The sequence below is a fragment of the Lemur catta genome, chromosome 15 (assembly GCF_020740605.2).
Source record: "Lemur catta isolate mLemCat1 chromosome 15, mLemCat1.pri, whole genome shotgun sequence".
In the NCBI taxonomy this organism is placed as follows: domain Eukaryota; kingdom Metazoa; phylum Chordata; class Mammalia; order Primates; family Lemuridae; genus Lemur; species Lemur catta.
Window position 1 is genome coordinate 28,051,990 of NC_059142.1, and position 12,016 is coordinate 28,064,005.

Here is a 12,016-nt window from a genome sequence, read left to right on the forward strand (position 1 = left end):
AGGCTGATGAAGTAAAATTATAAGGCCTTACCTTTGGATTTTATCTGGAGAGCAAAGGAGAGAGAGATGATAAAGGGTATGTAGTAAAGAATTTGGCCTTGCCCAAAGAGAAGTCTTGACCAAAGGGTAACCTCTAATCCTCCAGAATTTCTGGAGTAACAAAAGTATTTTTGTTATTCACTGTGGGCCCTTTGGAGCACATGGTATCAGCATGACCTCTGGGCAGGAAGGACTGGAAACTGAGTTCAACCATGGGGACAATCAGTCATAAGACTCAATTAAAATTCTAGACACTAAACTTCATGAGTAGGCAATACTTGGAGTAGTGCCATACATTCATGCTGGGAAGGTAATGCATCCATGAGGACAATAGGAGCTTCACACCTGCAACCCTCCCAGACTGCACCGTATGCATCTCTTCCTTTGGCTGGTTCTAATAAGTAGTGTGTCCCTGTAATGAATCATATCCATGAGCATAATAGCTTTCAGCGAGTTCTATGAGTCCTTCTAGTGAATTATCAACTTTGAGGGTGGTTTTGAGAAACCTCCAAACTTGAAGTTGATGTCAGAGGTGAGGGTGGTCTTGTGTGGACTATTCCTTCTAACTTTGTATTTGGACCCTAACTCCTTACAATGGGGTAAGAAGTCTTGAGCAGACTTGGCAGTGTGGACGACTATGCCTTTAACCTCACAGTTTGGCTAATTCCAGGTAAAGCGTAAAAATGTTTAAGCAGTGTGACAATTAGACAATCTACATAATCTAGATTCTAGAAAAATCACCTTGGCCACACGGGGGAAAATATATTACAAAAAGGTAAGACTGGCAAGAGATGGCAATGATGATGGGAATGGAGAGAGACATATTTATGAGATATTTACAAGGCAGAATTAACAAGACTTGAATGAATGTGATGGAGGAAAGGAGAAGTCAGGGAGTATCAGGTTTTGTTTGTTTTAGGGGAGAAAAAGGGGGCTGGAGGATTGAATTCAGTTTTGGACAGTTTAATTTGAGGAGCTTTTTAGACATCCAGGTGGAGCTATTCCATTACCAGTGAAAGCAGGGATGGAGATACAGTTGGGAGCCTTTAGCACAACCTACAATACTGAAGTCATGTGAGAGACTGATAATGACTAGAGACAAATAAGTCAACCAGACTAGAGAAGAAGGTCAAGGACAGAACAATATTAAAGGGATGGGCAGAGTATTAAAAGCTCACAGAGAAGAAGTGTGGCAGCCTGAGAGTTAGGAAAAAAAACCTGCAAAGTATGATTAACACTGAATGGTATTTGTTTTCTTCTTTTTGCTTACATGAATTTTCTCCACTTCTTACAGTGAACACTACTTTTTAATAAGAAAAAATGTGTAATTTAAAAATAGATATAACTTGCATCCATGTATTTTTCCATTTATATATGTAAATGAGACAAAGTTTAATGATTTTCTGACCTATCTCGAAGTCATTAATGACTCACACAATTCTATATAACTGAATTAGTAGTGTCTATAACTGATGATTTTCTTTTCCAAGCCATTTTTAAAGTGCCCACCCTCATTACTACTGCAAATCATCTGGAACTACTTAACTTCGCCAGGCTGCTGGGATATCTGTCACCCCCTTGGGAAGTTCAACAAACACTAACCGAGGAAACAACTGTTCTGAAAATGTGATGACATATAACTCTAGTAAAGACTTCAGAGTATTTATTTCTTTTGGATTAAAACAAATAGATTTATCCCTAGTGTTGTATACAGAATTAAATACATAGTATTGACCTATATAACCTACAAAAGTAGCCCCACAGTCAGTCATATCTGCTGTAAGATCAATTATAAATTTGCAAATTATTTCAAAGTTATAAAATACTTCACCTCCACTTTTTCAAAGAATCATTAACCTCAGAGATCCTAAGATTATGTCATTAGAAATTATTTTCATCTCTTGAAGGACATTTAAATTTAGAGAAAGGAATAAAACATAAATCATTTTTATACAAGCAGCTAAGGTTCCAAATCACTGGAATTTCTTATTGATAAGTAACAGACTAATTTAGCAAAAGTTCTAAAGTATTACACGAATTTATTACTGATTCTTCAGATTTCATAAATTGAAACAAATTTGATTAAATGGCTCCTTAAAAAAGCATTTATAGTCCACAAGAGGTCTTTCTCATCCAAGGGGTTTTTTTGCCATTTTTGAATTATTATTTTTTAAATGTTAAATATTATTATCTAGTAGAGGAATATCTAAGTACAATTTTCCCATTTTTGAAGTTTAAAGACAAAAACTTAACCCTAAATAGTATTGCTCTGAAAACGTTTAAGTTGCTAATTATAACTATATTTTGTTCATTTAAACCTGGATCTTATTATCTAAGTAACTGCTTGTTTTAAGTTAGTCCTGAGCTGAGTTTACCAAAATGAAAAATGATACATTTCTGCTGTTCTTATTCTAAAACTTGAGTGAAGCAAAATAGAGAAAAATAATGTCACTATATTACTTTCTTAAAAAGTAAAATTTCACCCAGTGTATACATAAATCAGTATTGGGAAGCACCTTTCTTTTTTCTTCAGAGAACTTCAATCAGTTTAACAGCTATATATTGTATATTTCTGAAATAATGACAGAAAAAACACACTAGAGACTTATGAAACGGGTATTAAATGCAGTGGTATTTTCTTCTCACACTGGTCCCAACTATCAGATTGGTGAATATACACTTCAGCTAACTTCATTTAGAAATGTTAGCACCATTTGACAGACATAAAACTGTTAAGAATTCCCAAATAAACGCAGTTAGTGGGCAAATGAGAAAATATTTAGAAAAAAAAACCTTTACTTTCCCCAAATAAGCAATTCCAACATATTCATAATCAGATTATTTAAAAGTATTGCCTAGGAAATTTGAGAAACCAACATTTTAAATATATCAGTGAGAGTTTTGAGGTTCAGAGATTATACTGAAAAATGTTGGAATAATTTGTACATAATTTGTCAGTTCTGAATCTGGATCCACAGTTTTCTCATCTGTGAAATGAAGTGCTTGGAAGGAAAAATGATCTATCCCTGCAGAGTATTTCCAGTTCAATTCTTGTGACTTAAGTCATATGCTTTTCTTTTATAAATAAAATAAAAACTAAAAGCATCATTATAGTTTTTAAAACTGTTAAGGACCTTAAAGATACTTTACATAAACAAGCCAGCCATTTTACATCTGAATAAAAATTCATTAATAGATTCTGTACAAAACGCTGTATAAACAATGAAATCTCTGATTTAAGAGAAAATATTTTCCAACTTTAATTTTGCTAGTTTTATTTCAAATCCAAACTTCTGTTCTCAACTAGATGGCCATTTTATCATTTTAATCCTTTTTCTAGTTTATATTTGTATGGCAATTAATCTTGCTTCCCTGCCACATGAAAAAACACACATCTTCTTACCATCGTATTTATATAGGTTTCATTAAAAACAAAAAACCTTCTTGAATGGCAAATGTTCAGGGTTGTACTAAGCTAATCACCTTTTTCTGGACATTCTCTACTGTTTGAATTGTTTAATTCTGTAACTGCACTGGTAAAGGTAAGAATTAACTGTCAAAATAGAACTAGTCTGATGCTGAGATAAATTCCTTCACTTTGGTAAACATTTCCATTTTGTTTTAAGCAGGAAGCTTTATCTGTCTTCAGTGTAAAAAAAAGACATTTCATAAGTCCTTTTCTATTATAGTTTACAAAGACTAGAAAGACTTTAAAATGCTAATACTGTTTATCTCTGGGTGGAGGTATTACACACAATTTTATTTTTTACATTTCTCCAAAAGCATTACTACTTTGGTAATTGAACAGTATTTTTACATTAAATTTTATGTAGCTTATAGTGCGAGACATCCACATAGTCTACTTCTACAAGAGATTTGTTAAATGCTTTTTCCCTATTGATAGGAGGCTGGTTTAACAGAATGATTTGATCACGTGTCTCTAGGTTGGATGAAGACAAAACAGCTTTATTTACCAGGCCCTGCTTTTATTTAGGCTTTTGAGAAAATCCAAGAAGTGAGTTTGAACTTAATTACAGCGAACATGCAGTAGTAAACTTTTTGGGTGGCCAGAGTAACACCTTTCATTACAACTAACAGCTGAATGGTAGAAAGACTCCCAGGTTTACCAATGTTTTCAGAGACTTGTTAGTATTCTCCTCTGTCATTATTTCAGAACAATTCCATTTAAAAAGAAACGCAATTGTAAACCGTTTCTATTTCAGGCCCATAAAAACCAGAACTGGGCTGAAAGGCAAAGCCTTGACCTTTCTATTTTAGACTTGCATCTGTGTAGCTAAGCCATCTGCTTTCTCCCCACCCCATCTACTTAATGGACTGAAAATACTGCACCTAATTGCAATTTTATCGAAACGGCCTGGCTTCCACTTTAACGAATTATGATTCTGCCTTTCACCTGAAGGCTCGCTTGCACAATTTTGCTTACCCTCCCCAATTCCTTCCCACCTCCCTCAATTATGAGTTGTCAAATGTCTTTAAACTAAGATACTAGGCTCCCTTGTATTAAGCCATCTAAAGAGCTCTTCACTTTCAACATTGAGCACCTAACGGAAAATCTACTCCAGTATCTCCTCATTTGGATATTATCATTGTTGCAGTTACGCAGGAGGCACCTCGCAGCCCAGCCCTAGAAAGGAGTCGCATCTCTCCGCCACCAAACAACAAGGGACCCAGCCTGGGAAAAGACAGACTAGGGTGGGAGAAAACCTCCGGGAGGAAGAAGGGAGCTGGGAAGAGGGAGCTCAAAACTGGGAGGAAGGACCATCCAAGGCAGGAAGAGAAGAGGGTGTGTGAAGTGAAGCAAGAAGCGGGCGGCCGAGGTGAAGGGGGACGAAGGGGCCGGGGCCCGGCGGGAGGGCGCGAGGGGCCCGGAGAGCGGCTCCAAGGCCGGGCGGGAGGCGCGGGGGCCGAGGCGGGCGTGGGCAGCTCGCAGCCGACCGCCCGAGTCCGAGCAGCGGGGGCGCTTTCAGCGGCGGTAGGCTCGGATACGGGGGAAAGGAGCAGAAAAGAGAGCAGTTTAAGGGGCCGAGGGAGCCGCGTCCGAGGCCGGCGCGGCGGGGACAGTGGGCCCACCCCCAGCCAAGCCCCGCTACTTAACTATTTGTAGAGCTGCTGCAGGCACAGGTCCAGGCTCTCGCCCTCCACCTCCTCGCGGATGATGCGCTCCGACAGCGGCCGCGGTAGTGGAGGCAACGGCGGTAGCTGGGGCCGCGGCGGGGGTGGCACGGCCGAGTGCCCCGGGGCTACTCCCGCTGCCTCCTGCTCCTCGCCCTCTACCGCCGCCGCCGCCTCCTCTTCCACCGCCTCCTCCTCGGGCTCTGGGTCTTGCTCCTGCTCCCTCTCCTCCGTCGCGGCTACCGTGGCCGCTTCCTCCTCGGGTTCCTCAATTGAAGCCTCGGCCGCCTCAGCTGCTACCAGTTCAGGCTCCGGCTCCGGCTCGGACTCGAGGTCGGGTTCCGGCTCCGGCTCGCCGCCGCCGCACGGTCCTCGAAACTCGCCCAGGAATAGCTCTAGGAAGCGCCGGTAAGTTTTCTCCTCAGGGATGCAGCCTGCCATCGCTGCTCATGCCCGGGGGCCGACCGGGAAGGGGGTGGGGTGGAAGCCCAGGAAGGGGAGGGGGCTGCTTTTGAGCCTCGGGCTTCCGCAAGGGCCGTTAACAGCCGCACCGGCACGAGCGATCAGCACTAGGTTGCCTGGAGAGGGCTCCCGCAGGCGTGCGCGCCGCCGAGCGCGGACGTGCGCGGCCCGGGGGCGGAGCGCGCCGTCCCTCTCAGGTCTGGAGGGAAAGTTGGCGGCGGGCGCGCGCGCAGGGTCCAGTGGCGGCCCACCCTCTATCCCTACGAGAGCTCAGCCCACGCTGCCTAGAGACTGTCACCATGGCAACCAGTTCTAATTAAGCATTTCAGGGTCCCTCCCCGTCGAGTCCATGGAGTCGAAAGGACACTCGACTCTCCCGCTCTCCAACTCTGAATGTCTTTATTGGATGTGGATGAATTCCCTAGTCTCACGCGGTTAAGGTGAACTAAGACATCTCCAAGTCTAACTGTTGGTTCCCACTTGGTTTGGATTTATGTACTTCAGTTTCTTTATCTGTTCCTGCCTTGCCTTATGGTATCTTTTAAAAAATACCACACTGTGAACACCTTTTTGTTGATGACACCCACTAAATAAAGTTCGGGGAGGGGGGGTGCCTCAAACATCTACAAAGTGATAGGCTCCTTTGCATAGGTTCTTTCACTTGATTCTGTGAAGAAAATGATGTTATCTTCATTTCCCAAAAAGAAGACACTGAAAATTATGATAGTGATTTACTTGCTTCAGGGTCTCAAAACTTCTAGTCACAGCGTTGGAATTAGAGCCCAGGTCGTTAGTCTCCAAGGCTCTCTTGACCATTTTTCCTTAACTCTTCTCTGTCTCTGAAAATTCAACAGTGTAATGTGTCTATATAATGCCTTAATTCTGTTGGGCTTTATGGTATTTTCATCCTTTAATCCTTACCACTGCCCCTTGAAGTGCAGGGCATTATCATTATGATTCCATTTTATAGATGAGGAAACATCCTTAAGACACAGTGACTTTGCTCAAGGTCACACACAACCCAGGTCTTTTCACTGGATTTACCCACTTCAATGGATTTCACCCATTAGTTTTCCAGTACACCAAAATTCCCCTCTTTATTTTCTGCATAATGCATATTATTACTTTATTACATAATATTTATTTCTACATTTTGTTTGCTCTTCTTTCCCATCCCCCCAAGTCTCTTTTTTTCCTTCTTAGATTGGGACTGAAATGACTTTAAATGATTCTAATTTTCTTACCAAACTACACATAAGCCTATTATTTCCAAGCCTCACTGAGGGGAGTGGGAGAGGGAGAAGCTGTGTTGTTATACAGCTGTATAGATGATAGCATCATTACTGCATACTCCCATGTCCATGGCAACATATAATTCAGCAAAAACATAGTGATTCTTCCTCTGCTTTGAAAAACATGTTCTCACCAATTATCCACCCCATCTTCTCCATTTATTGTTTCTAGATTTCAGTTAGATTTAGGGTCTGAAATACCGCTGTTTCCAGTCAGTTATTAATGGCAGAAGAGGGAGTCTCCCTGCCAACTGTTTTCATATAATACTGTTCTCTAAATCCCTGACCTGATACTGTTATTTTAAGATTAAGTGGGTTGAGCTCACTAATGTACATTATGGAATCGTGTAAAATAATTATTTTCTCTCCCCTAGCTTGAGATTAAATAATACATGATGGAAAGTATATAGTGAGTAATGCACTTGAGTCCTCTATAACTATTTATTTTTTTCTCAAAAGTAAATGGAAAGATCCAATAGGTCTGTTTCCAGACATGCTGAATGTATTTATACATGTTTTGTTTAAAACATCACTAGTGTAGAGCAACTTCTCTATGAGATGCCAAGAAAGTCTTTAAACTCCTCATTTGTCAAAACTCGCCCAGGAATAGCTCTAGGAAGCTATTGTCTTTGTTTTCAATCCACCTGTTCATTTCCATTTCAGAATGTCTAAAAAAGATTGACAAAACTTTTTAGGCTGCAAACCTAAATGTCCACAATTTTACATTCCAACAACTGTTCAGGATCTCAGAATTTGACATGATGACATTTAGTTCAAGAGTACATAGCTGTCAACTGTAACAATTCATATCAAGTTACACCTTCCTACTTTGTAATGTAGTTGCCTCCCTCATCTAGATGACATTAATTTATGACTCAACCCACATATCAAAGGGAAGTGATATAAATTGGGGAAACATTACTACTAAGAGTAAAAGAAAAAGCCCACACCTTTATATTACTACAAATGAGAGGCGTGTTTGCTTATATTAATAAAGATATTCCTTCACAAAGATCAATATGGATCCTATTGTATCTATTTGACAAAGTAGCTTTACCAGAAGATTGCTGATAACAGTGCTGAGATCTCAGAGCAGCTGTGTAGGAAGATTTTGTGATTGTCAAGAAGTCTTTTTAGTAATTACTCCACATTGCTTTGCTTTCCTTTTCAGTTTCTCTCCTCTTATACTTCCTTAATCCACTTTCTTACTATTAAAAAATACTGAGCTATGAAAAGCTTAATGTGTATCAAAGGTATTAAAATTTTTTAGATTTTTTTTTTTTTTTTTGAGAGAGTCTCACTCTGTTGCCCAGGCTAGAGTGAGTGCCGTGGCGTCAGCCTAGCTCACAGCAACCTCAAACTCCTGGGCTTAAGCGATCCTACTGCCTCAGCCTCCCTAGTAGCTGGGACTACAGGCATGCGCCACCATGGCCGGCTAATTTTTTCTATATATATTTTTAGTTGCCCAGATAATTTATTTCTATTTTTAGTAGAGACGGGGTCTCGCTCAGGCTGGTTTCAAGCTCCTGACCTCGAGCGATCCACCCGCCTCGGCCTCCCAGAGGGCTAGGATTACAAGCGTGAGCCACCGCGCCCGGCCGAGATTTTTTTTCTCATAAAAATTGTTCTCCCTCTAACCCTTAGCTCTTTGGAGGAAATGCACAATGTCTTTTTATGGACATTAATGGTAATAATATTTATAAGGTTAAAAAGAATTGTTGACCTTTCTCCCCCCACGTCTCACTTTTTCTTATTTTTCCTCCTTTTCTCCTTCCTTAAAAAAAAATTTTAAAAAAGAAAAAGAATTGTTGAGTTTAGCAGTTTCTTATACGACCCAGCAATTCCTCTCCCAGATATTTCCTCATGAGAGATATTTACATACACATACCCCCCAAACATAAAAAAAACCTTGTACATAAATGTTCAGAGAATTTGTATTCATAACAGCTCAAATCTGTAAACAACCAAGTTGTCCATCAACAGGTAAATGGATAAACAAATTAGTGTATTCATACAATGGAATACCACTCAGCAATAAAAATAAACTACTGATAAACACGACAACATGGATGAATCTCAAAAACATGCTGGGCCAGGCACGGTGGTCCATACCTGTAATCTTAGCACCTTGAGAGCAAGATCCTATCTCAAAACAAAAAAGAAAGAAAAAGAAAAAGAAAATGTAGACACGAAAGAGTACATACTATATGAAATTTGTACACACTTCATTGATATGAAATTCTAAAACAGACAAAATTAACCTATCGTGAGAGAAAGCAGATTCCTGGTTGTTTGGGACTGAGGTAGGGTGGGAGATTCCTGGCAAAGGAGTAACAGGTAACTTTTTGAAGTTCTATATCTTGACTAGGGGTAACCACAAACGGGTGTATTCATTTGTCAAAAATTATTGCCAGGCACAGTGATGAGTGCTTCTAGTCCCAGCTACTTGGGAAGCTGAGGCAGGAGGAATGCTTGAGCTCAGGAGTTGAAGGCTGTAGTGCATGGTGATGGTGCCTGTGAGTAGCCACTGCAATCCAGCCTGGGCAACACAGCAAGACCCCATCTCAAAAAAAAAAAAAACTACCAAAGTATGCACTTAAAATAAGTATATTGTATGTAAATTTTACCTCAATAAAGTTGATTTTTATCCTTAGGTTGGGATAAACAAAAAATAAATAAAGTTGATTTTTAAAGTTAAAAATAATTGATTACTGTGTCCGTCTTTGTCCTTTTTGCTCTCATATCCATTTCTTCTCCTCCCTTGCTCTGCTCTGTATTGTAGGAGGGCTGACCCTTCCAGGCTGTATTCACTAGACTCCTGTGACAGCTGACTTTCAGCTGGGATTTACCCAGTAGGAAGCACTAACAAGAAATTGGAAGGTGAGAGGAAGGGAGAAAAGCCCTGTCCCCCTATCTCAGTCCTCAGATCTGTAGTATCTCCTTTGTAGCTTTCTTCCTCCTGAATGTGCCCACTGGGATTCCAGCTTTTGCCAGTGACCCCAGGCTTTGAGCTCCAGAAACATCATTTTCCTCCATTTGTCCTTTAACCTAGGGATGGTAGCAGCTTCCATTTTCCTAATCTTTTAGGAAAGGGAATTTTGGCTTTTTAGCTCTTCCATCACTGTGTAACCAATTTCTTATATATAATTCTCTGTTTTCTTAACTGGATCCAATTGGTATGGTAACAAATAATACCTTAAGGAACTATTACAAAATGGATTAAGCCAAAGTTAAAGCAAGTCTAAGCCTCCAGAGGTGCTACTGAAACACTGAGTTTACTTGAAGCAAAGTTAGCAGTAAATTATTTCCTAGAATTAGAAGTTAAGGATAGGTTGCCAGTGGTTCAAGGAGAAGGAGCCAGGATGAATAGGTAAGAACACAGGGGATTTTTTAGGGCAGTGAAAACTATTCTGTATGATACTGTAATGGTAGATACATGCCATTATACATTTGTCAAAACCCATAGAATGTGCAAGAGTGAACCTACTTTAAACTATGGACTTTAGTTATTAACAATGTATTAATAATGGCTCATCAATTATAACCATTGTAGCACACTAATGCAAAATGTTAATAATAAGGGAAACTGTGAGTACTGTGGTGGGAGAAGACATATATTGGAACTCTGTCCTTTCTACTCAACTTTTCTGTAAACCTAAAACTGCTCTAAAAAATAGTCTATTAGTTTTAAAAACTTAATAAAATATTGATATATGAAAAATTAGTGCTTGTAACTAAGAAAAATATGTAACTTCTCAATTTATCTCCAATTAATAGTAGCTTGACTATGCAAGTCTAGAATATTCTTTCTATTCTAAAGTATGCATGTTTTATCTATTTGTAAGAAAAATAGAAATACTGTTTCCAAAAGCCGCTAATTTTGACTTGCTAATTGTAAAAAAAATCATTGATTTGAAACTAATATCATATCTGAAATAGCAAAATATACTTTGTTTACACTAAATATTGACACTTTATATTTTTGAGAGAATAACAATAACACATATATAGCTCAGATCCAGTGGCCTAAAAAGTTGATGACTATGTAAATGTTTAAGGCTAGGCCTAATGATGAATGTTAAAGTTACAAATATAAAAATGTATATTTTTAAATCATATTTTAAAACTGAAGGGAAGGCTAATATGTAAATAGTTTTAAAAAATTAATTTGATTCTGTTATCAAATTGACTAGTCGGGAGAAACAGAATACTTGACAACTGAAAACAGAGAACACAGAAATGTTTTCAGATAGAAACTTCCTCTTTTACATCTCAGATCAATAATATAATTTAAAAATCATCCCTATTTGCTGCCAAAATATTACCGCAATAATTTTTTATTCTTCTTCTATTACTGGTAAATATGGTCATATTGCAGCAACAGTCCAAAGCTGTCAAAATTAATATTGATGTCAGGTAATAATAGGCCTACATGTACTATATTTCACCAGTTTTAAAAAGCAAAGAAGTCCCCCAAACAGGGTCTAACCTTTTTTCTTAATGTTTTAACCATTAACAATAACAATCTTTTTTATCTAGCACGGTTTTTTGAGGAGCCAAAATTATTTTTGAACTTACTATGACAAGCTTACAGAAGATGAAGAGGGTAGGGGTAAAGATAATTTGATGATAGCACTATAAATGGCTAATATGTGGTATGTTCCCTCTATGATGAATAGTTCTTTTAAAATGAATTGACTATTAAAAAATCCACTTCAACATTTTGCTACTAGTTTTCACTTTACAAAAACCAAAAAAGTGCTTTTGTGGTAAAAATTTACCTTTATTATCATCTAATTTTTAATTACTTTTATATATTTGCTTAGAATAAATACATGCAAGAATTGTATTGATCATGTCCTATTCCAGTCAGCAGATGTCTATTCCTCACTCTGGAACATTCATCAAAAAAAACCACTTGCTTTTTAAAATGAAAATGAAATAGTCAACTAAATATAAAAACTCTTCACAAAGGTGTCTTCTATGCTTAGATAGTACTGAATACTTTATTCTTAGTGTAGCTGATGGAATTGAGCCACAGTGACATTTGTGACTAGAAGGGAAGATGGAAATGATTCCATTAACCTAGA

General features: G+C 38.7%; 1 protein-coding gene across 1 annotated transcript in view; it reads right to left on the reverse strand.

The window, feature by feature from the left end:
• The window catches only part of PPM1E (protein phosphatase, Mg2+/Mn2+ dependent 1E), a 186,132-nt gene extending 180,483 nt beyond the window's left edge, over positions 1-5,649 (reverse strand). Inside the window, exon 1 of the mRNA XM_045525644.1 lies at positions 5,156-5,649. Coding sequence (XP_045381600.1) covers positions 5,156-5,613 — 458 coding nt within the window. The 5' untranslated portion in view covers positions 5,614-5,649. The remainder of the gene's footprint in view (positions 1-5,155) is intronic.
• Positions 5,650-12,016: the final 6,367 nt, after the last annotated feature.